A 27,156-nucleotide genomic window follows, 5' to 3' on the forward strand; every position below is an offset into this window, starting at 1 on the left:
TTACCCAGGAATCTGTCCAGTCTTTCCACAGGGCTTAATGTCATAATAGTTTTTTGTAAGGTAATGGCAGTAGTTTCTGGAAGCTCACGAATTAAAGGGGTCATTATTTCGGGCTTCACAGGTAATTGCATTGGGGATTCAAAGCCAGGAATTAACTTCTTCTCATGAATCATTTGCAGGCAAGCGGCTTTATGCACACTTTCTAAGAGTTGGTCAGGGGTACTAATTATAGCTATGCGATCTCCCCTTTCTAAGGGGCTCGTTCCCCCGGCCCAAAAAGCCTCACGCTGTGTCAGGGACCATGTGTCACGTTTATCTCCCGTTGTTAGGAAGACACCGTGTCCCCAGTACCCACTGGCTTCTTGTTCAGTTAATTTAATTTGATCACCACCAGTGAGGGACACCCGGAAAACATATTCTGTTTCTGATTCGTGTGGGAGGCGTCCGTATTCCTTTTTAAGCTTAGCTAACTCAGTGGCAGTGTATGGTATGTGTTTGGTTGTGATGTGAGGTTCGAGATCATCATCACTGAGATAATTATACTCTGTTTTAATTAGGGGTCTCAAGTGATGGCAGCAATGTTCCCCACAATTATTTGCTGCTTCAAGTTCCTTTTGGGGGTAAATCTGTCTAATGTGAGTAGTTTCCTTCTCCTCTGTTTCTGTAGGGGAATCAGCATTGTGTGATTTGTTAACATGTTCTTCTGTTAAGGCAGCTTGCAATGCATAAGTCACATTTCTTGCTTCATATAACTGTTTTTGTAAAATTTCTACTAATTTTTGAAGGGAGTCTATTATTATTTCTTGCTCACTTCTTCGTTGTGAGCGAGTTTCTACGGCTGCCGTAAGACAAGCTCCCAAAACTGAGCATAAGATGGTTTTATTCTTGCCCAGTTTGAACTTTGTATCATGTTGTAAAGAACACACTCTATCAACCACATTATCCAAATTAAACCAATTATTTTGTGCCCATTCCTCTCCTCCTGGAGAAGGTTTGGCATTATATTTAGCTAGTAGAGCATAAAGCCCAACTTTAGCTTTATCATTAAGGTTATCACTCATTTTGTGAAGGGACCAAAACCACAACAGGGAGGTACAAACTTAAGTTCCACAAACCACACAGCCCTCGCTGTGTCGCCCTTCGCTTCCTTGGGTGGGTGAAGGGACAATAATGTGCCTGGGAGGCTCTGCTTAGTTTCTTCAAGTTGTCCCTTCCTTCCCAGACCAGATACACACAACAACAATAATAAAACAACAACAACAAAACAACAGTGTCCCACCTTTTGCACTAAGGGATCTTATGTGAATTTCCAAAGACAGTGTGGGTGCTTTTTCATTTGCAACCCTCCTGTCTAGACAGAAATCCTGTCCGTGACGCCAATTTAATGTCACGATCCGCTTTTTGCGGGGTGTCGTGATGGTTCTTTTCACCGATCCCAAAAGTACAAAAAGGCAAACAACAAGGGACTATCAGTTAATCACAACAAATGCACCTTTATTAGGGGCCAAAACAGTATATGCGATAGTGGGGATCAGAAAGGAGATAAAATAATAGAGAGGGAGAGAGAAGAGGGGGATGGGAATAGCTTCCAACACAGGCGAGATCCTCAGTGGTCCGGACGATGGGGATCCGTCTGTCGTGTCGGGGGAGTCTCCGAAGTTCTGGTCGACTCGGGGGTCCAGTTATAGTCCACAGAGGAAAGAGGGGGGGGAACAAGTGTAACAATGAAAGTCCATTGTAATCGCCACGAGGGAACAGGTGAGTCCACAGAAACCACCAAAGCAAGGCGAATACAATAAAGAATAAGTCCATTGAAATTACTGAAGGGAAACAGGTCATGTCATTAGTGGTCAGACCACCAAATTCCCCTCCTCCCTATAGTAGGGGTCTCAGTCTCAGTCCTTGGGAGGAGGGTTCTCATTCTTTATTTGTCACAGTGGTAACGAGGCAGATGAGGGGTCTTCAATGAAGGACCACGGGAGTCCCCCCAAAAGTTCCTTCGGCTTAAGAACGGAGATTAGAAGCAGGCCGCGCATCAGGCTGTCCCGTGCTGGGTCCATGTCAGGTCTTTGCCAAGTCCTTGCCAACTCCTTGCCAAGTTCTTGTCAGGCCTTGTTCGGAACAGCTAGAATGATGGTTCAGTTGTTCCACCTGCACTGTGTCCTGTTCTAAGTCGGAACTGCAGCGGGGGAAGGGATTCTTTCTCGTGGCAATCTGAAGGCAGAATGGAGAACAAGGGGCTTCAGACGGGCTCTTACAAGCACCAGCCCCAGAGCCGCCGTGCTGCGCTGGCAGCACCAGTCCGGAGCAGCGCGGGCCCAGCAGCGCCGCACGCTCTCATTGGCTCCGAGCACTTTTGGGCACCGATTGTCGAGGCTCTGCCACACAACCGATGGCTCATCGACTCCTCCAGCAGGATTTCCGAGGCTTTTCCTCCTCCTCCATCCAGTCACACCCAGGGAATGACAAATCCTGCTTTGGGGAAAACCAAGGTGGGAGGGCATTGGAGTAGAGGCTCCTCACTGCCCAAGTCCATCCCTAGAACTCAGCAGGAGTCTTGTGTCCATGGAAATCTCCACTATATCATGGTTCAGCCCAAAACAACTCTCCCAGGAGTTCCCTATCTCTGATCTCTCCACTTTTGGGGTGCCAGAGGTTTCCTTTCCCTGGGATGATGGGGGTCCAATGGCTCCAGGGGCTCCCCCTTCTCCGGCCTCCTGCTTAGGGATAATCCAGGGGCTGTTGGGGGTCCATGGGGTCCCTTCTCCCCTGATGCTCTACTTTGAGATCCCAGGGGTCCCTCCTCTCCAGGCTCCCCCCCTTTCCAGCCAGCCATGGGTCCCCCAGCTCCAGGATTGCCCCTCTCTACTCCCCCCACTCTGGGGGTCCCAGGAGTTCCCCTCCTCTGCTCCCCCGGGGGTCCCCAGGACCAATGTCCTCCCCCTGGTGACCCTGGGCAATGGCCACGTGGACTCCCAAAGATCCCCCCAAGGGGCTCAGCTTTGGGGTCCTGCAAGATCCAAACGCACACACACACACACACACACAGAGAAAAAAACCCTCCCAGTGTTTACTTGGGCCTCCCAGACGATATTTGGGGCTCAATTCCACAATCTGCAAGCTCCAAACACACCCCAGTAAAAAAACCCTCACAGGGACCCCCCGATAGATTTGGGATGAGCTCCCCCTCCCCTCTCACCTGCAGGATGAGCTGGGGGCGATGGTCCCGGGGCCAAGGGTACTGCGGCCACAGGGGGCACTGGAACCTCCTGTTTCTCCTCCTTTTCCTGCTCCTGCTCCTCCTCTTCCTGCTCCTCCTTTTCCTCTCTCCCTCCTCCTCCTCCTTCCTCATCCCACCACCTGCCCAGTTCCTGCCTTCTCTATATTTAGAGTGGAGAACCTTGCTTGTTTTTAGAATGAGAACAATGATCCCAGAGGGAACACGGCTTGCTGATTTTAGCCAGAAGTGTCAGTGACTAAAGGTCATGTTTGCTCTGCTTTGGTGCCGTCCTTGTTCCTCCTCAGTGTTCAGGCTGGGCTATGGGGTGTCCTTGTTTGCTGCATTTTCAGAGCTCCTCCTGGATCCTTTGGGCAACAGGCCGTGCCCTGGGAGGGTTCTTTGTGCTCCTTTGTGACACAGGAGAACCTTCCAGGCGGTTTCTGCGTGAGCTGCTGCTGTGATGTCACAGGAGCACTGCCACGTCCCCGAGGTGTTCCCGTTGCTGTGGCACACGGAGGCCTCAGTGTCCAGAGTGGCTCTGGGCACTGCTCGTTGCCGGAGGATCCTCCTGCCCGAGGCATTCTCAGCAGCCAGCCCAGCCCTGACGGGTGTCCTTCTGTGCTTGCAGGGCTACAGTCTGCAGACGTGTGCAGCGCAGCCAAAATGATCCAGCACGTGGCTGCTGCAGTTTGCACGCTGTACTCTGTGGCGTATGCGGGGTATTTTTTAACCCACTTGGCACGTAAGTCGAGGTTTTCCCTCGGTGCTGTGGCTTTGGGCTTGCTGTGTGCTTGCTGTTCATCCTCTGGGCCTGAGCTGACTTTGTAACCAAATTGCCATGAAGACACCATTGCTTTGGGAGAGCTCCTGGCAGCAGCTGCAGCTGGAAAAGGGGGTGTCTGCAGCCAGCGGGGCGTGCACAGCATTTGCAATGAGCCCTGGGGGGTTCTGTTCCCTCAAGCAGGGAGTCTGTAGCAGCAGAGCCTGGAACTGCCTGTCCAGCCAAGAGCTGACCCAGCCCAGTATTTTGTGCTGTTCTCTTGCTGTGTGAAGGGACTGTGGCTCCTGGAGGGACGCTGTGAAAGCAAAATGCTCTCTCGGGGTTGCCTTGCTCTGGGGCATTTCCCACCACAGGCAGTTGTTTTCCTGACAGCATCTGGTTCATGTTCCCTCTCCCGTTGCAGGGCACCTCATGAGTGGATCCCGAGCAGCTCCTCCTTCGGTGAGTGGGAAAGGAACCTTTGGTGTTTGGAATTGTGCAGCAAGTTGTGAGCTCGGCATGTGGCAGCCGAGTGCCAGCCTGGGAGGCTGAAGGAAAGTTCCTGTCAGTGTCCTTGCAGCAGCAAAGGGATCCCTGGGAGTTTTCTCCTTTTCTTTCTGTCCACAGGGCACAAAAGCAGCACCAGCACCTCCTCTGGCTCCCTCTGCTTCCAAAGAGGAGGCCAAAGAGGAGGAAGGCAGCAGTGAGCTTCCCGCTGTTCCGGGGGACGATGGTGAACGTCCCTCAGTGCCGGGAGATGACAGTGAACTTCCCGCTGCTCTGGGAGACGAAGGTGAACATCCCGTGCTGTGGGAAGACAACGGCGAGGCTCCTGCGGTGTGGGACAAGGACAGTGGACATCTCCCGGTGTGGGGGGAGGACAGAGGACATCCTGTGTCTTGGGAAGAGGAGGGTGAACTTCTCCCAGCATGGGAAGCGGACAGTGAACGTCCCCTGGCTTGGAAAGATGATGGCGAACCTGCAGCATTTTGGGAAGAGGACGGAGAAGCTCCCTGTGCTTGGGAAGAGGACACTGAACCTCCCTCGGCTGTGGGATCCTGGGCTGAACATTCTGACAGCAGCACAGCCCTGCAGCCAGAGGGGAGAGGGGAGTGGTGCCTGATGCAGCTGAGTACGTCTGCTGTGTTCCTGTGTGCCAGAGCAGGGTGCTGTGTGTGTGTCTCGGCATCAGCTGCACCCAGTGCTGCTCTGCAGCTGAATGTGCCAGGGTCATTTCTTGTCCTTCCCCAGCTGAGACCAAGGGGCTGACGGCCCCAGGGAGGGGGGCTGCATTCTGGCTCTGCTGCAAGGCGGGGTCTCACTCTGGGAGGGAGCGTCTTCCACGTGGTTTCTTTCAGGGAACACCGTGAGCCTGGCGGAGCCTGCCGAGAAATACCTGGAAGTGGAGCAGATTGGCCAAGGGTAAGTGCACGGCAGTTACTTCTGCACAAGCAGGCCCAGGTGTTGTGCTGGTGCAGGATCAAGTGAGAAGTCAGGAGAGCTCCAAACACCTCCAGACACTGGGGCGCCATCCTGCTGTCCCTCAGTCCTGATCAGAATTGATACCTGTGCTCAGAAGGCACCGTCAAAGGCCCCTGAGGCTGGCAGTGTCCTGCCTGCAGCAAGGAGCAGGACCTGGAAGATCTTCTGTCCCTGGAATTGGATTGCCTAAAAGAGCCACTCACCATCTGGTGACTGTCAGAAAACAGTTCCCAAGGAGATTTCTTTCAAATATTTTGCTTCAAAAAATATCCTCCGGTCAGGATTAACAACCTAATGGTTTAGAAACAGAAACCAGAGCTGAACTAATAAGTGCTCTATTCTAGCACAGGTAGTAGAGCCCATACATTCAGTAACAGACACAGAGCTGATGCACTCTGGGGGAAAATGCATCACCTGCCTGATGGCAGGGCCCTTGTGGATCCTGCAGGTCATAGGCAGGAAATGGAAAAGGATGGAATGCATTCTTTTCCAGTTCTTTAGACACCCATTGCTCACTTCAAGTTTTGAACTAAAGCAGTGCAGCGTGGACATTTGGGATTTGCTCCAGCCCAATTCCTTGGTGTTGGGTCTCAGTTTTCTCTGGCACACCTTGCATGGCAGAGGGCTGGTGGCTGCTGTGCTGTTGTTGGAAGGGTCGATGCCCCCAGGTGCTTGTGAACGCTGCAGGCAGCAGAGATCTCCTGTCTGGGCTGGCTTTCACTGCCAGGGCCTAAAGCGCTGCTTCTTTCTTCTCTGCTGTTTTGTCTCCAGGGCTTTTGGAACCGTTTTGAAAGGACTCGACAGGGCCACTGGAGGAGAGGTCAGTGTCAACACGCCCAGCACGTCTGGCAGCTCTCCAGGGCTCTCCCCTCTGCTGGGAGCTGTGGCTGCAGCTTTGGGGGCCAGCAGAGCTTTCCTGCACAGGCTGCTCCTCTGCAGGCAGAGCCGTGTCAGCCTGCAGAGCACAGCTGGGACAGACTTGGTCCTTCTGAAGTGCCCAAAGGAATGCAAGCAGGGCAATGGATGTGTGTGTTTGCTTTGTTGTGCAATCCCAACCAGAGCAGTTGCATCTGAAATCATGACCCAATCCCATAGAACTGCTAAAGGGTTCCCGGCTGTTTTGCTCTGTTTGCACAGAACCAGAATTACCCCCTGCTTGCAGAATGTGTTTGAACAATAATGAGAGTGTTGAGGCCATTTGAGAAGACTGTAGGTGCAGAGAATGTGGTTAGAGCTTGGAGGCTGACAGCTGAGGGGCCATTTCTGCAGAGCTTGCAAGGCCAAATGTCTCTGGCCATGTGTCCTGTAAGCAGCCCCCAGCGAGCAGAGCAATGGGCTGTGGGAATGGCACTTGCTGAGCTCTGGTGTCCCATCCCAAGGCAGTTGGGCACAGCCCGGCTCCGTCGCTCCAAAAAGACTCGCTCCGTGTTTGCTGCGGCCTCCTGCCACAGACTCCTCCAGTTAAAGGTCTGCAATGTCCCTTCAGGTGGCCATAAAGAAAATGAGTCTGAGAGGGCAGAACAGGGAACGAGCTGTGAATGAGCTCCTGCTCCTGCAGGACAAGAAGAACCCCAACATTGTCAGCTCCTTGGACAGGTGAGTGCTTCAGGCCTTATCCCGTGCCCGGGCCCTGCCTTAACCTTTCCTGGCATCCGTAGTCTGTAGCCTGATTTGAAAATGCCTGACCCAGATGTATTTTCCTAAATCAACAGCCTGGCAGTTCGCTCCCTCCATGTGCTTTTGTTGCTTTGGTTTGGTTTTCCCTTCAAGTTGACCCTGTTTTCTGTGTCTTACAACAAGTGCTGGTAAACCACAGCAGAAATTATTTCCCTTGGCTTCTTCTTCCCAGCCCTTTCCCATTGCTGCAGATGCCAGGAAGACCAGGTTCTTGTTCCCAGAAATGCCTCATTTGCCCATTTGTCACTGGCCTTGCTTGTTTCTGAAGGGACTTCCTGAATGGTTTTCTGACCCCTTTTGTCCCAAGTGCTGCCCGGCCTCCTCCCCTGGATAACCCTGGGAGCTGTGTTGCCTTGTTCTGCAGGGAAGGGTGGAACTGATGAGTTCAGAAGCTGAACCAGCTGGGGGCCAGTGTTGTGGTTCCACATTGATCTGGGCCTTTGCTAAACTGCATTTTTCACCTGCTTGCCATCTCAGGCCTCTCCTTTCTCACAGGGGTCTCCTCCTTTAGACTGTGCAGATCCCAAGGGCTGTGCAGCCTGGCAGGAATGTCTCTCCATCGGATTCTGTCCTCATTGACAAGTGACCTGGCAACAAAACTCCACTCCAGGCTTTTCCATGGGGGAACTGAGCACTGCACATTGGTCTCCATGCCACTGTTTTCCTCTTCCAGCTTCCTTGTCGATGGAGATCTCTGGCTGGTGATGGAATACATGGATGGAGGAACTTTGCAGGACGTTGTCAGACAGACACGCATGGCTGAAGGAGAGATGGCAGCTGTCAGTCGGGAGGTGAGGGATCCTGCCTGTGACTGCCATGCCTTGGACACGATGGTCCTTCCCAGCAGGGCGTGAGAGCAGGAGTGGCTCCAGGCTCAGGGCTTTGTTTCTCTGTTGTTGTCATGGGCTGGAGAAGGAAGAGCCCCTGCAGTGAACGGCCTGCCAGCAGCACTGCACTTCTACTCTGTTCTTGTTCTCTTTCCTGCTGTTGTGGCACTCTCTGTCTGTTTTGGATTTGATGTGCTGTTCTCAGCTTTGCCTTGAACCGTTTGCCTGGAGCTTGTCTGCACTGCACTCCTGTCCTGTCACAGCAAAGTCGCTGCTGGCAGAATTCTAAACTGTCCTTTCTTGTGTGATATATTCCGGCCATTGGTTTTTACCCTGGTGTTTCTTGTTCTCTCTCAGTGTCTGCAGGGCCTGCATTTCCTCCATTCGAACCGGGTGATCCACAGAGATCTGAAGAGCTCCAACATCCTTCTGGGCATGGACGGCTCTGTCAAGCTGGGTGGGTGTTCCTGGCCAGGCACGGCGCTCCCGGGGTGCGGCTGTGGGGCTGCTTCCCAGTGACGGCCAGAGCCCCACAAGGGCTGCTGGGGGCACTGCCCGGCCCCTGCTGCCAGCTGAGAGCGGCTGCCCCTGCAGAGAGCTCAGGAGAGGAGCAGGCTGTCAGGGGTGCCTTTGCTCTGGCAATGGCCCTCCCAGAGGGGCAGGAGTTGGGATCTAAAGCTGCAAGGGAATCAGTAACAGCAACTGCACGAAAGCTGAGGGTTTCTTTAAGGGTCCAGTTCAGTTCCATCTTTCCTTGGCTACAGCCCTGAGGACTTTTCCAGCTGACTTCACTGCTGCATTCTCAGACTGAGAGCGGGGAGTCTTTGTGCTTGGTTTCCTCATTCCAGCTGCCTTTGACAGTGTTTGTTTCTGTCCTCAGCTGATTTTGGCCTCAGCGCTCAGCTCAGCCCTGAGCAGGACCAGCGCAGCTCCATGGTGGGCACTGCTCACTGGATGGCCCCAGAAGTTGTCACCAGTTCTCCTTACGGCCCCAAGGTGGACATCTGGTCCTTTGGAATTGTGACCATCGAGATGGTGGAAGGAGAACCTCCTTACTTCAAGGAAACGAGGGCCATGGTAAGAGGCCAATTCTCCCGTGGTTGCAGAGGCCTGTGAGCACAGGGTGACCCTGCACTGGGAGCAGCAGCTGGAGGTTTCTGCACATGGGGAAGGGAATTCCCAGAGGACTGGAGCCTCAACACAGACACATATTCTGCAGTCTCCAGACACAATTTGCTTTGGGATTTACGTTGTTTCAGTTCTTTTGGCTGTGAGGATGACCTGAAAATGTGAAGCAAGTGCACCAGCTCTTTACAAAGGCTGTGGCAGCACCAGGGTTTGGGTTTTTTGGTTGGCATAGAAAAATGAGCTGTGAGCAGCATCTCGGCCAGGGAGGAAAGTGCCCCTGGAGCTGGGGCTGGGAAGCCGGGGTCGATGTGAGCACTTGTGGGTGGGAAGGAAGCTGGCAGAGCGCTGAGTTTGCTTTTCCTGCAGGCTCGCGCTCTGATCCGGCAGAACGGGACCCCGCAGCTGCAGGAGCCCAGGCGCCTGTCGGCTCTGCTGCGGGACTTCCTCGAGTGCAGCCTGGAGCCGGACGAGGAGCGGCGCTGGTCTGCCCAGGAGCTGCTGCAGGTGAATGCCAAGCGGCTGCAGGGGAAGCAGCAGCGCCAGGGAGGGGTTTTCTTGTGGGGCCCCCTCCGATGGTCTCCGGTCTCGCTGCTTTCCACACGCAAAGCAAGCAGAATCCTCGCCTGGTTTGGCTTGGCAGGGGCCTTTCGAGGTCATCTGCACCTGGGGCCCCACAGCGAGCAGGGCCATCTTCAAGCAGCTCAGGTGGCTCAGAGCCCTGCCTGACCTGAGCTTGGATGTTCCCAGGGAGGAGGCACCTCCCACATCTCTGGGCACCTTCTGTCAGTGCTTCCCCATTCTCCCGCTAAAAAAAATTCTGTCTCAGATCTAATCTGAGCCTGCTTCCCTCTCCTGAGTTTCAGACCATTTCCCTTTGTCCTGTTGCAACAGAGCCTGTGAGGAAGTTGACTCTGGAAAGTAACGGTTCATTTCTTTCTTTTTTCTCCTTTGGGCAGCACCCATTTTTATCATCAGCCAAGCCTCTCTCCAGCCTGACCCCTCTGATCACCGCAGCAAAGCAACTGAGGCAGCAGCGGAGGAGATGATGCACTGGAGGACAGCGTTTAGTTACAGTAGTTAGTTAGGACAACTAGTTAGTTATGGTAGTTAGCAGTGCTAGTTAGTTATGGTAGTTAGCAGTGCTAGTTGGTTAAGGTAGTTAGGACAGCCTGTTTGTTACGGTTCTTATGACAGCCTGTTTGTTATGGCAGTTTTTTGAATAAAAACTCTCTTAAACCTCAACTCCCTTGACGTGTCCCTTCCTTCTCCCTGTGTGACTCAGCTGCCCAGAGCAATGTGAGGGGAGAGCGGGCCCAGCCTCGCCCAGAGCTGAGCCCCAGCAGAGCCCTGGCAGAGCCCAGAGCAGCCTCGGCATCTGCAGAGTCAGCCTGGAAGGAGGCGCTTGGAGCCTTCTCGGCTGCACCCGACTCTGGGTTACAAACTGTGTGTCAGGGCTCACCCCCAGATTGGGGTGACCCTGAAAGATGGAAAAGTCTCTCCTCCCACCCGTGCCTACAAAGAAAGACTCAGTAGTCTTCATTCATCCGGTCTCAAGGTAGTTTATTGTATGTTATCTAAAAGATTTTCTTCCTGAACTGCTGCGGTCCATTCAGCAGGTCAGACAAAGGCACACACTGACTCCCAGGGGGCTGGTGCCATCTTTTATATCATCCATGACGTGTTGAATGTTTGTGGTTTTACCCCAATGCCTATCACCTATACTGAATGGTGACTTTCTACTCTAAACCAATCTGTGAGTGCCAACATCACCATGAACATGGAGGTTAGGAAGGAGAAAGAAGGAGGACAGGGCACGCCCAAGTCCCTTCATCTTAGAACTTCTGATCCCCATGTACAAAACTCAGACCCCTCTGTACAAAGCCTAAACCCCCCCTGTACAGCACTCAGAAGTTCTGCCTTTCACTTTGTGACTACTTCTACAATAATATCTAAATTTGTGTGATTTCTTGTTCTTCCTGCAAGGTTGGTAAATTGTTCCATGGGTCAGATTCAAAGCCACAGGGGTTTCCGGCTGCATATCAGTGTCTCAAATGCTTCTGACCTGGGCCCGGAACATCCAAGAGTGTCCAAGGGACATTCTGTGTTCTGACAAGAACAGGATCATGAGAAGTCAACGAAGAGCCTTGAATGCAGCTTTCCCCACGCCTCCCTCCTTCCAGCTGCACCTCCTCCCCCGGCAGTGCAGGAGACAGGGAATGGGGCCGTGCTCAGTTCATCCCCCGTGGCTTCTCCCTCTGCCCAGGGACAGGAGTCGTTCCCCTGCTGCAGCCTGCAGTCTCTCCTACTGGAGACTTCTCCAGGAACTTCTCCAACCGGAGTCCATCCCCTGGGGCACAGCCCCCCTCCAAGTGCTGCAGCGTGGGTCACTGTGCCACGGGGTCAGTCCTTCCAGGACAGGCTGCTCCAGCGGGGGCCCCTCTGTCCACGGGGTCACAGCCTCCTCTCAGGCATCCCCGTGCTCCAGCCTGGCTCCTCCAGGGGCTGCAGGGGGATCTCTGCATCCCCATGGATCTGCAGGGGGATCCCTGCAGCCCCATTGTTATAAATGAATCAGTCAATTTAATAATTAGAGGAATTTATTGAATCAAGTCAAATAAAAATTGGAAAAGCCACAAGCAAAACAGCGCCGAGCCAGGCGATCGGAGCTGGTTTCAGGCTATACAGCCCCGTACCTCTGGCAGTTCACAAGGTACTGATTCCACAGGGTTTTATTTATATTGCTTTCAGACGTAGTAGGATTCCTGGGGGGTCTTCCTGTTCCCTCTTGTCGGTCTTGCCCCTTTCCACATATTAATGCATGTTTTCTCGTGTAGAGTTTTTCCCGGAATATTCTGCTGAAGTCTCGTTAGATGGCAATCCTCTCGAATATCTTGTTCTGGCTATGAATATTCATCTTATCAGTTCAATGCTTATCTTCTAGATGGAATAATCCTTCAGAGTAACCATCCTTTGAGACAGGAATTCATCTTGTATATATTGTTCTTTCTGTCACTTGATTCCATTTAAAAAGATACTGTATTTTTTTTAGTCCTGAGCACGAATTTATTTTAAATTATATATTACACCCATGGATATGCAGGGAGGTCTCTACATCCCCATGGATCTGCAGGGGCATCTCTGCAGCCCCATGGATCTGCAGGGGGATCTCTGCAGCCCCATGGATCTCTGCATCCAGCAATGCCATCTTTGGAGGCACCAGGAATAGGCTGAGCACTGCCTGAAGCTCTTCTCACATTCCCCACACCCTTCCCACCACAGGGGGGGTTTTACCTCCTCACAGCTCCCCAGGCTGGGTTTGCAGCCCCTCCTCATGTGGGACCTCTGGGGCTTTTCCTCCCCATTGCATTCCTGTGCCGTGGAGCAATTCCAAATGGCCTCTTCCACGAGGTTCTGTGGCAGGGATTTGTTCTCCCTGGTCCCTGTCCACAGATCAGTGCCTGGGGCAGGAAGGACAAGGAGAGTTAGAAACAGGGAGAAGGGAAAAGGGAAAGGCAGGAGAGGAAGGGAGAAGAAGGAACGAGGGAGGAAGGAAATGGGAAAAGACGTAGATGGATGAAGGAGAGAATGAGGAGAGGAAGCAGGGCAGAGAAGAAGCTGGAATTTGCCTCCGTGCCAGAGGGAAGGGGAAGGAGATCCCCACAATCCATCCCTGGTAGGATGGCGTCAGCAGCGAGGTTGTCCTGCAGCCAGCGGCGATGCTGGGCTGAGAGATGGAGCAGGAGAGAGGGGCAAAGGGGCAGTGACTTCCTCCTCACCTGCCTGGCTGTCCCAGTCTGTAGCGTCCTGGCACTACTGAGGCCCTTAGAGCGTCCGGCACTGATGAGCCCGAAGCTCACGGCGACTTTATAAAGCTGACAAAGTAGGCAGGATGGGTCTTTGTAGGATCTCCAGCAAACTGGGTTTATTGGAACAGGAACAGGGCACAGAGCTGAACAGGCTCCGGGGACAAAGACAGGCTGCAAGCTGAGGGCACAGGGGGTTTTTATATGGGGTAGTGAGGGTGGAGCTGAGGGTCAGGGTCCAATGGATATGGGGGAAAATGGTGCAAAGGAGGGGTTAAGGGTCATGTCAGCTAATAGGGAAACAGAGGCAGGGAAATGCACTAAACTTGGGCCAGTGGAGGGACAGAGAGAGGAGAACATTCTAGGGACTAACCAAAATAGGTGACAGGGGTTGAACTGGGGTAATTAGGCCAACGGGCCAATGGGGTAACATAACTTTACAGAAATCAGCATGTGCCTGCAAAGATCTATGGGAGAAGCAAGCTTCTCCCCATAACCTTGAAATCTATTCTTGTTTGGGACTAGTCCTCCAGAGCTGAGGGACTGAGATTCTGATGGTAGGCTCCTGGGCCTCCACACCAGTGCATCTTCCTTTTCCTTGTTTTCATTGCAGCGTCATTCTCCTCCATCCAGATGAAATTGAGGATTGGCAATGGCTTGCAAGAAAGCAAGGGGTGAGTACCTTGGGTTTGGTGAGAAATGAGCCTCATGCTTTAGAATTTTTAAAACTTTAAGAAGGCATAATTAGAGACAAATCAATAACAGCGGTGGGTGTTTGGCAATGGCCAGAGGCACACTGGTTAGCCATAGCAACTCTTCTTATCTATTTTTTCCATTTTATTGTTCAAAAACATATTGATAAAGGTTATACGTATTCAAACCTTTATTTGAACTCGTTTACTTGTTCCAGGAACTCTTGAAGTTGGTTTGAGCCCCAACCGCCTTTCTAGAGTATGTGCAGGAATCGTTGATTGTTGTTCTGAGGGTTGTGTGTCACTTCCTCACAACAGCCCCCTAATCCCTGGTTTCAGCTGTCAGTCTGCAGGCCCCAAGTTGGGCAACTCCCTGGGGGCTCCCCTGGCAGGGGAGACCCTCCTGGAGCAGTTCTGTGTCAGGAAGGAGAGATGCATTGGACTTCTTTGGTCTTCAGCTTCTGTTTATTGTTACCTTATCAAAACTTCAGCACACTGTCTGCACCAGACTCTGTGTGCAGGAAAAACAGCACAAAAGTGACTAACAATCTCTTGCTGCAAGGCATTTTGAGTCTAATCAAAAACTAAGCTACCCAGTTAAGAAGGGACACCTAAATTATTTTCCTTTCTAACCCAATAACTGAGCCTTAAAGACCCGGATTTTTCATGTGGATTTTTCTACCCAATTACAAGATACCACCTAAAGGCAAGAAGAAAGAGGAAGAAGAAAGAAGAAGGGAACTCAAGACAACACCCTATATCCTCCATCTTGAACCCATCTATAACATACTAAAAATCCTAAAACCTAAATGTCTCACCCATGTGACATACTCCACCACTCTCTACAATCTCTACAATCTCTTTCACACTTTTGTGGTTTCTAGTTTACCTTGAGGCTTTGGAAGTTTTCTCGATGAGCGAGGGTCAAAGTCAGTGCTCCCCTGGGGGTCAGGACACCCCAGAGCAGACAGAGAAATATTCCCAGAGCCCTGGGTTTCCACATCAGCAGGCGACAGTTATTGACAGTCGAAGGGTCAGCGGCAGCGGTCCTCATCACACCCGTTCCTTAAATGTTATCTGGCCATGCAGACGGTTTTAGCTACTTCCACAAGTACTTTAAATCAACATTAGCTGTTTCACAAATATCTCTGAGTTATTCTTGTCAGTTAGTTACAAAAATAAAAGCATTAGTTATTATTTCACAACTGCAGCAACTTCTGCAAAAGTTAACATTCTAATGCACAACAAGTAGCATCCACTTCAATACTTTGCAAAAGCCAAAACTATAATGTATGTTTTTCACGCTGTCCACAAACTAAAATATCATCCATGAATGATGTTCTGAGGATTTGAGCGACACAGGGGCCAGGGCACTGGCCACAAAAAGCCGACAAGTTGTACGACAGCAAAAGCAGTTAAAAGTGATTACAAACTGTCCTATATCAAAATCAGCTCATGTTTCATGTTGTGATTAGGAATTAGTTGCAGAAGTCAACAAAAAATAGCAAAAGCCACCAACTACATAGTTCTTTATAACAAACCCAGGGCAGGTTTCTCCCTTGCATGGAGCACTTGGGCATTCCCGGGGCCCCTTCTGCCCTCTTGCAGAGCCGGTGGCATTTTCCACCACCCACAGTTTGTAACCAAGAGTCGGGTGCAGCCGAGAAGGCTCCAAGCGCCTCCTTCCAGGCTGACTCTGCAGATGCCGAGGCTGCTCTGGGCTCTGCCAGGGCTCTGCTGGGGCTCAGCTCTGGGCAAGGCTGGGCCCGCTCTCCCCTCACATTGCTCCGGGCAGCTGAGTCACACAGGGAGAAGGAAGGGACACGTCAAGGGAGTTGAGGTTTAAGAGAGTTTTTATTCAAAAAACTGCCATGCAAAACAGGCTGTCATAAGAGCCGTAACAAACAGGCAGTCCTAACTACCTTAACCAACTAGCACTACTAACTACCATAACTAACTAGCACTGCTAACTACCATAACTAACTAGTTGTCCTAACTAACTACTGTGACTAAACGCTGTCCTCCAGTGCTTCATCTCCTCCTCTGCTGCCTCAGTTGCTTTGCTGCGGTGATCAGAGGGGTCAGGCTGGAGAGAGGCTTGGCTGATGATAAAAATGGGTGCTGCCCAAAGGAGAAAAAAGAAAGAAATGAACCGTTACTTTCCAGACTCCACTTCCTCACAGGCTCTGTTGCAACAGGACAAAGGGAAATGGTCTGAAACTCAGGAGGGGGAAGCAGGCTCAGATGAGATCTAAGGCAGAATTTTTTTAGCAGGAGAGTGGGGAAGCACTGACAGAAGGTGCCCAGAGATGTGGGAGGTGCCTCCTCCCTGGGAACATCCAAGCTCAGGTCAGGCAGGGCTCTGAGCCACCTGTCCTGCTTGAAGATGGCCCTGCTCGCTGTGGGGCCCCAGGTGCAGATGACCTCGAAAGGCCCCTGCCAAGCCAAACCAGGCGAGGATTCTGCTTGCTTTGCGTGTGGAAAGCAGCGAGACCGGAGACCATAGGAGGGGGCCCACAAGAAAACCCCTCCCTGGCGCTGCTGCTTCCCCTGCAGCCGCTTGGCATTCACCTGCAGCAACTCCTGGGCAGACCAGCGCCGCTCCTCGTCCGGCTCCAGGCTGCACTCGAGGAAGTCCCGCAGCAGAGCCGACAGGCGCCTGGGCTCCTGCAGCTGCGGGGTCCCGTTCTGCCGGATCAGAGCGCGAGCCTGCAGGAAAAGCAAACTCAGCGCTCTGCCAGCTTCCTTCCCACCCACAAGTGCTCACATCGACCCCGGCTTCCCAGCCCCAGTTCCAGGGGCACTTTCCTCCCTGGCAGAGAGGCTGCTCACAGCTCATTTTTCTATGCCAACCAAAAAACCCAAACCCTGGTGCTGCCACAGCCTTTGTAAAGAGCTGGTGCACTTGCTTCACATTTTCAGGTCATCCTCACAGCCAGAAGAACTGCAACAACGTAAATCCCAAAGCAAATTGTGTCTGGAGACTGCAAAATATGTGTCTGTGTTGAGGCTCCAGTCCTCTGGGAATTCCCTTCCCCATGTGCAGAAACCTCCAGCTGCTGCTCCCAGTGCAGGGTCACCCTGTGCTCACAGGCCTCTGCAACCACTGGAGAATTGGCCTCTTACCATGGCCCTCGTTTCCTTGAAGTAAGGAGGTTCTCCTTCCACCATCTCGATGGTCACAATTCCAAAGGACCAGATGTCCACCTTGGGGCCGTAAGGAGAACTGGTGACAACTTCTGGGGCCATCCAGTGAGCTGTGCCCACCATGGAGCTGCGCTGGTCCTGCTCAGGGCTGAGCTGAGCGCTGAGGCCAAAATCAGCTGAGGACAGAAACAAACACTGTCAAAGGCAGCTGGAATGAGGAAACCAAGCACAAAGACTCCCCGCTCTCAGTCTGAGAATGCAGCAGTGAAGTCAGCTGGAAAAGTCCTCAGGGCTGTAGCCAAGGAAAGATGGAACTGAACTGGACCCTTAAAGAAACCCTCAGCATTCATGCAGTTGCTTTTACTGATTCCCTTGCAGCTTCAGATTCCAACTCCTGCCCCTCTGGGAGGGCCATTCCCAGAGCAAAGGCACCCCTGACAGCCTGCTCCTCTCCTGAGCTCTCTGCAGGGGCAGCCGCTCTCAGCTGGCAGCAGGGGCCGGGCAGTGCCCCCAGCAGCCCTTGTGGGGCTCTGGCCGTCACTGGGAAGCAGCCCCACAGCCGCACCCCGGGAGCGCCGTGCCTGGCCAGGAACACCCACCCAGCTTGACAGAGCCGTCCATTCCCAGAAGGATGTTGGAGCTCTTCAGATCTCTGTGGATCACCCGGTTCGAATGGAGGAAATGCAGGCCCTGCAGACACTGAGAGAGAACAAGAAACACGAGGGTAAAAACCAATGGCCGGAATATATCACACATGAAAGGACAGTTTAGAATTCTGCCAGCAGCGACTTTGCTGTGACAGGCCAGGAGTGCAGTGCAGACAAGCTCCAGGCAAACGGTTCAGGGCAAAGCTGAGAACAGCACATCAAATCCAAAACAGACAGAGAGTGCCACAACAGCAGGAAAGAGAACAAGAACAGAGGAGAAGTGCAGTGCTGCTGGCAGGCCATTCACTGCAGGGGATCTTTCTTCTCCAGCTCATGAAAACAACAGAGAAACAAAGCCCTGAGCATGGAGCCACTCCTGCTCTCACGCCCTGCTGGGAAGGACCATCGTGTCCAAGGCATGGCAGTCACAGGCAGGATCCCTCACCTCCCGACTGACAGCTGCCATCTCTCCTTCAGCCATGCGTGTCTGTCTGACAACGTCCTGCAAAGTTCCTCCATCCATGTATTCCATCACCAGCCAGAGATCTCCATCAACAAGGAAGCTGGAAGAGGAAAGCAGTGGCATGGAGACCAATGTGCAGTGCTCAATTCCCCCATGGAAAAGCCTGGAGTGGAGGTTTGTTGCCAGGTCACTTGTCAATGAGGACAGAATCCGATGGAGAGACATTCCTGCCAGGCTGCACAGCCCTTGGGATCTGCACAGTCTAAAGGAGGAGACCCCTGTGAGAAAGGAGAGGCCTGAGATGGCAAGCAGGTGAAAAATGCAGTTTAGCAAAGGCCCAGATCAATGTGGAACCACAACACTGGCCCCCAGCTGGTTCAGCTGCTGAACTCATCAGTTCCACCCTTCCCTGCAGAACAAGGCAACACAGCTCCCAGGGTTATCCAGGGGAGGAGGCCGGGCAGCTCTTGGGACAAAAGGGGTCAGAAAACCTTTCAGAAAGTCCCTTCAGAAACAGGCAAGGCCAGTGACAAATGGGCAAACGAGGCATTTCTGGGAACAAGGACCTGGTCTTCCTGGCATCTGCAGCAATGGGAAAGGGCTGGGAAGATGAAGCCAAAGGAAATAATTTCTGCTGTGGTTTATCAGCACTTGTTGTAAGACACAGAAAACAGGGTCAGCTTGAAGGAAAAACCAAACCAAAGCAACAAAAGCACACGGAGGGAGCGAACTTCCAGGCTGTTGTTTTGGTAAGAAACGGCTGGATCAGGCATTTTCAAAACAGGCTACAGACTACGGATGCCAGGAAAGGTTAAGGCAGGGCCCGGGCACGGGATAAGGCCTGAAGCACTCACCTGTCCAAAGAGCTGACAATGTTGGGGTTCTTCTTGTTCTTCAGGAGCAGGAGCTCATTCACAGCTCGTTCCCTGTTCTGTCCTCTCAGACTCATTTTCTTTATGGCCACCTGAAGGGACATTGCAGACCTTTAACTGGAGGAGTCTGTGGCAGGAGGCCGCAGCAAACACAGAGCGAGTCTTTTTGGGGCGATGGAGCCGGGCTGTGCCAAACTGCCTTGGGATGGGACACCAGAGCTCAGCAAGTGCCATTCCCACAGCCCATTGCTCTGCTCGCTGGGGGCTGCTTACAGGACACATGGCCAGAGACATTTGGCCTTGCAAGCTCTGCAGAAATGGCCCCTCAGCTGTCAGCCTCCAAGCTCTAACCACATTCTCTGCACCTACAGTCTTCTCAAATGGCCTCAACACGCTCATTATTGTTCAAACACATTTTGCAAGCAGGAGGTAATTCTGGTTCTGTGCAAACAGAGCAAAACAGCCGGGAACCCTTTAGCAGTTCTATGGGATTGGGTCATGATTTCAGATGCAACTGCTCTGGTTGGGATTGCACAACAAAGCAAACACACACATCCATTGCCCTGCTTGCATTCCTGTGGGCACTTCAGAAGGACCAAGTCTGTCCCAGCTGTGCTCTGCAGGCTGACACGGCTCTGCCTGCAGAGGAGCAGCCTGTGCAGGAAAGCTCTGCTGGCCCCCAAAGCTGCAGCCACAGCTCCCAGCAGAGGGGAGAGCCCTGGAGAGCTGCCAGACGTGCTGGGCGTGTTGACACTGACCTCTCCTCCAGTGGCCCTGTCGAGTCCTTTCGAAACGGTTCCAAAAGCCCTGGAGACAAAACAGCAGAGAAGAAAGAAGCAGCGCTTTAGGCCCTGGCAGTGAAAGCCAGCCCAGACAGGAGATCTCTGCTGCCTGCAGCGTTCACAAACACCTGGGGGCATCGACCCTTCCAACAACAGCGCAGCAGCCACCAGCCCTCTGCCACGCAAGGTGTGCCAGAGAAAACTGAGACCCAACACCAAGGAATTGCACTGGAGCAAATCCCAAATGTCCATGCTGAACTGCTTTAGTTCAAAACCTGAAGTGAGCAATGGGTGTCTAAAGAACTGGAAAAGAATGCATTTCATCCTTTTCCATTTCCTGCCTAAGACCTGCAGGATCCACAAGGGCCCTGCCATCAGGCAGGTGATGCATTTTCCCCCAGAGTGCATCAGCTCTGTGTCTGTTACTGAATGTATGGGCTCTACTACCTGTGCTAGAATAGAGCACTTATTAGTTCAGCTCTGGTTTCTGTTTCTAAACCATTAGGTTGTTAATCCTGACCGGAGGATATTTTTTGAAGCAAAATATTTGAAAGAAATCTCCTTGAGAACTGTTTTCTGACAGTCACCAGATGGTGAGTGGCTCTTTTAGGCAATCCAATTCCAGGGACAGAAGATCTTCCAGGTCCTGCTCCTTGCTGCAGGCAGGACACTGCCAGCCTCAGGGGCCTTTGACGGTGCCTTCTGAGCACAGGTATCAATTCTGATCAGGACTGAGGGACAGCAGGATGGCACCCCAGTGTCTGGAGGTGTTTGGAGCTCTCCTGACTTCTCACTTGATCCTGCACCAGCACAACACCTGGGCCTGCTTGTGCAGAAGTAACTGCCGTGCACTTACCCTTGGCCAATCTGCTCCACTTCCAGGTATTTCTCGGCAGGCTCCGCCAGGCTCACGGTGTTCCCTGAAAGAAACCACGTGGAAGACGCTCCCTCCCAGAGTGAGACCCCGCCTTGCAGCAGAGCCAGAATGCAGCCCCCCTCCCTGGGGCCGTCAGCCCCTTGGTCTCAGCTGGGGAAGGACAAGAAATGACCCTGGCACATTCAGCTGCAGAGCAGCACTGGGTGCAGCTGATGCCGAGACACACACACAGCACCCTGCTCTGGCACACAGCAACAGAGCAGACGTACTCAGCTGCATCAGGCACCACTCCCCTCTCCCCTCTGGCTGCAGGGCTGTGCTGCTGTCAGAATGTTCAGCCCAGGATCCCACAGCCGAGGGAGGTTCAGTGTCCTCTTCCCAAGCACAGGGAGCTTCTCCGTCCTCTTCCCAAAACGCTGCAGGTTCGCCATCATCTTTCCAAGCCAGGGGACGTTCACTGTCCGCTTCCCATGCTGGGAGAAGTTCACCTTCCTCTTCCCAAGACACAGGATGTCCTCTGTCCTCCTCCCACGCCGGGAGATGTCCACTGTCCTTGTCCCACACCGCGGGAACCTCGCCGTTGTGTTCCCACAGCGCGGGATGTTCGCCCTCGTCTCCCAGAACAGCGGGAAGTTCACTGTCATCTCCCAGCACTGAGGGACATTCACCATCGTCCCCTGGAACAGCGGGAAGCTCACTGCTGCCTTCCTCCTCTTTGGCCTCCTCTTTGGAAGCAGAGGGAGCCGGAGGAGGTGCTGGTGCCGCTTTTGTGCCCTGTGGACAGACGGCAGCGTGAGGGACGGGAAGTTCTGTCTCAGTTATCACCTTATTTCCCCTCAGCTGCACATCCAGCTGCACTAAGCAGAAATTGGGTTTGGAGCTGTTCAAACTAACAATGGGCTAAAGTCCACATTGCCCCTTATTGTTGGGAATTCCATATTCCACCATGGCTAGAGCCAGCAAGCAATGCTCTGCCTGCAAAACCAGACCTGCAGCTCTTCAAAAGCTCTTCAGCAGAAAAGGAGAAAACTCCCAGGGATCCCTTTGCTGCTGCAAGGACACTGACAGGAACTTTCCTTCAGCCTCCCAGGCGGGTACACAGCTGCCACATGCCGAGCTCACAACTTGCTGCACAATTCCAAACACCAAAGGTTCCTTTCCCACTCACCGAAGGAGGAGCTGCGCGGGATCCACTCATGAGGTGCCCTGCAACGGGAGAGGGAACATGAACCAGATGCTGTCAGGAAAACAACTGCCTGTGGTGGGAAATGCCCCGGAGCAAGGCAACCCCGAGAGAGCATTTTGCTTTCACAGCGTCCCTCCAGGAGCCACAGTCCCTTCACACAGCAAGAGAACAGCACAAAATACTGGGCTGGGTCAGCTCTTGGCTGGACAGGCAGTTCCAGGCTCTGCTGCCACAGACTCCCTGCTTGAGGGAACAGAACCCCCCAGGGCTCATTGCAAATGCTGTGCACGCCCCGCTGGCTGCAGACACCCCCTTTTCCAGCTGCAGCTGCTGCCAGGAGCTCTCCCAAAGCAATGGTGTCTTCATGGCAATTTGGTTACAAAGTCAGCTCAGGCCCAGAGGAAGAACGGCAAGCACACAGCAAGCCCAGAGCCACAGCACCGAGGGAAAACCTCGACTTACGTGCCAAGTGGGTTAAAAAATACCCCGCATACGCCACAGAGTACAGCGTGCAAACTGCAGCAGCCACGTGCTGGATCATTTTGGCTGCGCTGCACACGTCTGCAGACTGTAGCCCTGCAAGCACAGAAGGACACCCGTCAGGGCTGGGCTGGCTGCTGAGAATGCCTCGGGCAGGAGGATCCTCCGGCAACGAGCAGTGCCCAGAGCCACTCTGGACACTGAGGCCTCCGTGTGCCACAGCAACGGGAACACCTCGGGGACGTGGCAGTGCTCCTGTGACATCACAGCAGCAGCTCACGCAGAAACCGCCTGGAAGGTTCTCCTGTGTCACAAAGGAGCACAAAGAGCCCTCCCAGGGCACAGCCTGTTGCCCAAAGGATCCAGGAGGAGCTCTGAAAATGCAGCAAACAAGGACACCCCATAGCCCAGCCTGAACACTGAGGAGGAACAAGGATGGCACCAAAGCAGAGCAAACATGACCTTTAGTCACTGACACTTCTGGCTAAAACCAGCAAGCCGTGTTCCCTCTGGGATCTTTGTTCTCGTTCTAAAAACAAGCAAGGTTCTCCACTCTAAATATAGAGAAGGCAGGAACTGGGGAGGAGGTGGGATGAGGAAGGAGGAGGAGGAGGGAGAGAGGAAGAAGAGGAGCAGGAAGAGGAGGAGCAGGAGCAGGAAAAGGAGGAGAAACAGGAGGTTCCAGTGCCCCCTGTGGCTGCAGCACCCTTGGCCCTGGGACCATCGCCCCCGCCTCATCCTGCATGTGGGAGGGAAGGGGGAGCTCGTCCCAAATCTATCGGGGGGGTCCCTGAGAGGGTTTTTTTTTATTGGGGTGTGTTTGGAGCTTGCAGACTGTGGAATTGAGCCCCAAATATCATCTGGGAGGCTCAAATAAACCCTCTGAGGATTTTTTCTCTCTCTGTGTGTGTAGGTTTGGATCTTGCAGGACCCCAAAGCTGAGCCCCTTGGGGGGATCTTTGGGAGTCCACGTGGCCATTGCCCAGGGCCACCAGGGGGAGGACATTGGTCCTGGGGTCCCCCGGGGGAGCAGAGAAGGGGCAACCCCTGGGACCCCCGGAGTGGGGGGAGCAGAGAGGGGTGATCCTGGAGCTGGGGGAACCCCGGCTGGCTGGAAAGGGGGGGAGCCTGGAGAGGAGGGAGCCCTGGGACCCCTGGGACCTCAAAGTAGAGCATCAGGGCAGAAGGGACCCCATGGACCCCCAAAAGTCCCTGGAACATCCCTAAGCAGGAGGCCGGAGAAGGGGGAGCCCCTGGAGCCATTGGACCCCCATCATCCCAAGGAAAGGAAACCTCTGGAACGCCAAAAGTGGAGAGATCAGAGATCGGGAAGTCCTGGGAGAGTTGTTTTGGGCTGAACCTTGATATAGTGGAGATTTCCATGGACACAAGACTCCTGCTGAGTTCTAGGGATGGACTTGGGCAGTGAGGAGCCTCTACTCCAAGGTGCTCCCACCTTGGTTTTCCCCAAAGCAGGATTTGTCATTCTCAGGGCGTGGCTGGATGGAGGAGGAGGAAAAGCCCTGGAGATCCTGCAGGAGGAGGGGCTGCAAACCCAGCCCAGGAAGCTGCGGGGAGGAAAGAGCTCCCGCCCTGAGCCAGGAACGTGGCCAGAGATTCCTCTGGAGCTCGGAGCTGGTGGAGAAGCCTCATGGCAGGGAGAAGCCTCACAAGTGCTTGGAATGTGGGCAGGGCTTCAGCTGCAGCTCCACCCTGATGGAACACCAGAACACCCACACTGGGGAGAGGCCCTGTGAGTGTGGGGAGTGTGGGGAGAGCTTCAGTGGGACCTCTGACCTCACCGATCACCACAGGATCCACACTGGGGAACGGCCCTATGAGTGCTTGGAATGTCAGAAGAGCTTCAGGTGGAATTCAGGGATCGTCACTCACCAGCACTTCCACACCAGGGAGAGGCCCTGTGAGTGCCCCGAGTGCAGGAAGAGCTTCGTGCGCTGCTCCAGCTCCATCCCCCATGGGAGGATCCACGTTGGATGATCCCCAGTGAGCCCCGTTGGGCAGAGCCCTGGTGACCCCGCTCTGGGTGATCCCAGTTGGGTGGGGGGAAGGTGTTGGAGAGATTTCTTTCCCCTCTCCTTGTCCTGGTGTGATTTGGTTGGTAATAAATTCCCTCCCTGTGCCCGGGCCGGGTCTGTTGTGCCCGTGCCGGATTTGCTGAGGGATCTCTCCCGCTCCTTGTCCCCAGGCAGGAACCCTCGGTTCCATTTTCTGTCCCTGTGCGGCTGCGGGGGGCAGGGACAGAGCGGCTCTGGGGGGTGCCTGGCATGGGGCCAGCGTCACCCCTCGCCACGGGCACCCCTGAGACCCCGCGCAGCCGGGCACACATTTCTGGGCACAGCTGAGCTCCCAGCTGCGCAGCGCCCCAAGGCTCCCCGTGCCTGGAAAAGCCCCAGCCGGGGCTGCAGCGTCCCGGAACCGCTCAGCCAATCCAAACGCAGCCAAAACGCGCTGCAGCCAATGGGAGCGCGAGGAGTTGAGGAGTCATCGGTTGTGTGGCAGAGCCTCGGCAATCGGTGCCCAAAAGTGCTCGGAGCCAATGAGAGCGCGCGGCGCTGCTGAGCCCGCGCTGCTCCGGACTGGTGCTGCCAGCGCAGCGCGGCCGCTCTGGGGCTGGTGCTCCCTGGGCGGCGCTGGCCATGGGGCGAGTGGCGGCAGCTGGGGCCGTACTGGTGGCACTGGTGGTGCTGGGAGCCCCCCCGGCTGCGGGCGCGGAGCTCTCGGGAGAGCGGGGGGGGCGGGAGGCGGTGGGACAGGGGGGAGAATGGGGAAAAGGGGGCGGTGGGAGCCCGAAATTGCAGGGGCAGGAGGAGGAGGGGACCCCGAAAGGAAGAGCGGGAGGGGCTGAGGATTGGGGGCAGGTGAGGAAGGGGTGGGAGAGGGTGGGAAAGTGGGTTAAAGGGTAGGGTAGGACCCCAAAACTGTGCGGGAAGGGGGGCTGGGCTTTTGGGAAATTGTGTTTAAAAGGTTGGGAAAGAGGAAAAGGAGTAAATGGGACCCCAAAACTCATCTGGGGAGAGGCTGGAGGTGGGAGGAGAGAGGATGTGGAAGGGGAAGTGTGGAAGGGTGGAAAAGAGGAAGTGGCAGCTCGGGCAGGAGGGATCCATGGCGGCTCTGGGGCACAGGGGGTGCGGAGTGGGGATCCGGGGTGGATCCCGGAGCTCTGGGGCTGCTGGGGGGGCACCCCCGGACCTGTGTCCTGCACACACAGGGGTGTTCCAGTACGTGGGAAAGTCCGAGTGTCACTTCATGAACGGCACGGAGAAGGTGAGGTACCTGAGCAGGTTCATCTACAATCGGGAGCAGTACGCGATGTTCGACTGCGACGTGGGGCACTTTTTGGGGTTCACCCCCTATGGGGAGACAGCAGCCAGGTATTGGAACAGCGACCCAGACGTTATGGAGCAAAAAAGGGCTGCGGCGGACTGGCTGTGCCGGTACAACCACGAGTATCTCAGCCCGTTCCTCACGGAGCGCCGAGGTGAGCGCGGGGCAGAGCGTGTCCCCTCGGGCCCTGCCCTGCCAATGACCCTGGAGCCCCTCAAAACCTCCCTGGGATCGGCCCAGAGCCCTCAGCCCTCCTTGTGCCCATCCCCGAGACCTTGTGTCCCTGCCACTGACCCCCCTGGCTCTCCCAGTCCATCCCAGTCTCTCCCAGTGCCTCCCGGCTGTCCATCTCAGCCTAGCGTGGTGCTGCCGCCTCTCAGCCAATCAGAGCGCGTGTCTCTGATGACTCATCAGTTGCCAGGCAGACCCGCAGCGCCGAGTGCCCCGCACTGGACTCGGCATCCCAGTGCCGCGCACTTCGTTCCCAGTTCCTCCCAGTGCCGCCCCAGTCCCTCCCAGTCCATTCCCAGTTCACTCCTAGACCTCCATCCTCCCTCCCAGTGCCCCCCATCCCCTCCCATCTCTCTGAGTGCCACCCCAGTCCTTCCTAGTCCATTCCCAATCCCTCCCAAGGCCGCCCCACCCCTCCCCTCTCTCTCCCAGTGCCCCCCAGCTGATCCCAGTCTGTCCCCGCTCTCTCCCAGTGTCCCCCAGCGTGCCCATCTCGCTGGTGCCCTCGAGCTCCCGGCCCGGGGCTGCTCCGTGATGGATTTCTACCCTGCCCACACCCAGCTGAGGTGGTTCCAGGGCCAGCAGGAGCTCTCTGTGGTGGCCACCGACATGGTCCCCAACAAGGACTGGACCTACCAGCTCCTGGTGCTGCTGGAACACCCCCCTGGCCCAGGCTCACCTGCAGCTGCCAGGTGGAGCACGTCAGCCTGGAGCACCCCCTGAGCCGGCACTGGGGTACAGGGGGGGTATTGGGGGCGCTGGGAGAGCCACTGAGATGTGCTGGGAGCAACTGGGAGGGAGTTGGAGACAGCCTGGTTTCAGCTGGGAGAGGGACTTGGAGGTGTGGAAGGGCTGAGAAGTGATTTCAAGGATGCTGGGGAGGGTGGGATGGGGTTCTGGGGGTCCTGGTGGACACTGGGAGGGAGTTTGGGGGTGCTGGGTGTGACTGGGAAGGATTGGAGTGAGCCTGGAGGAGCTGGAAGGAGATTGGGGATGGAAAAGCAGAGGTTGGGATGAGGTTGGTTGTGCTGGGAAGAGACATGGAGGGGTCAGGGTGAGTCCTGGTGGGGCTGGGAAGGGACTGGGACAGGGTTTGGGGGTCCTGGGGCCGTGCGGGTTGACAGGAAGGGGGTGGTGGGATCCTGAGAAGGATGGGAGAGGCTTTGGTGGGTCCTGGGGAGGCCGGGAAGGGACCGGGGGGAGGTTTCAGGGGGTCCTGGGTGGGATGGGGGTGATTGGGAGGGTACTTGGAGGGGCTTGGGGTGTCTCTGAGAGGTTTTGGGGGTCCTTACCCCTGCAGACCCCCCAGAGATGCCACTGGATGCCGCCCGCAGCAAGATGCTGTCAGGGATCGGGGGCTCCGAGTTGGGCTTCATCTTCCTGGCGCTGAGGCTCAGCTTCTAGGAGCTTGTGTGCTCCTTCCCCGGGGCTCCAGCCCGGTGTCACCCCCTTTTCTCTGGCCACAGAGCTCCTGAGCCGACGCCAGCCGCATCCCCTCCCCGCACCCCCCGCTCCGTCCCCACGCTGATTTTGGGGG

At 54.7% G+C, this 27,156-nt stretch overlaps 2 protein-coding genes and 1 pseudogene across 2 annotated transcripts in view; 1 reads left to right on the forward strand and 2 right to left on the reverse strand.

Annotated features, from left to right (window-relative positions):
- Positions 1 to 27,156, reverse strand: part of LOC137464098 (uncharacterized) — a 1,364,046-nt pseudogene that overhangs the window by 1,223,859 nt on the left and 113,031 nt on the right.
- The window catches only part of LOC137464097 (zinc finger protein 3-like), a 208,821-nt gene that overhangs the window by 44,977 nt on the left and 136,688 nt on the right, over positions 1 to 27,156 (reverse strand). The gene's annotated exons all lie outside the window — the stretch shown is intronic.
- On the forward strand, positions 24,625 to 27,147 carry LOC137464093 (class II histocompatibility antigen, B-L beta chain-like). Its single transcript, XM_068175402.1, is given in 7 exon segments — positions 24,625 to 24,782; positions 25,270 to 25,542; positions 26,093 to 26,140; positions 26,143 to 26,292; positions 26,295 to 26,354; positions 26,929 to 27,022; positions 27,075 to 27,147. Coding segments are annotated over 7 exon segments (780 nt in total). The 5' UTR covers positions 24,625 to 24,700.

The sequence above is a fragment of the Anomalospiza imberbis genome, chromosome 36 (assembly GCF_031753505.1).
Source record: "Anomalospiza imberbis isolate Cuckoo-Finch-1a 21T00152 chromosome 36, ASM3175350v1, whole genome shotgun sequence".
Classification (NCBI taxonomy): domain Eukaryota; kingdom Metazoa; phylum Chordata; class Aves; order Passeriformes; family Viduidae; genus Anomalospiza; species Anomalospiza imberbis.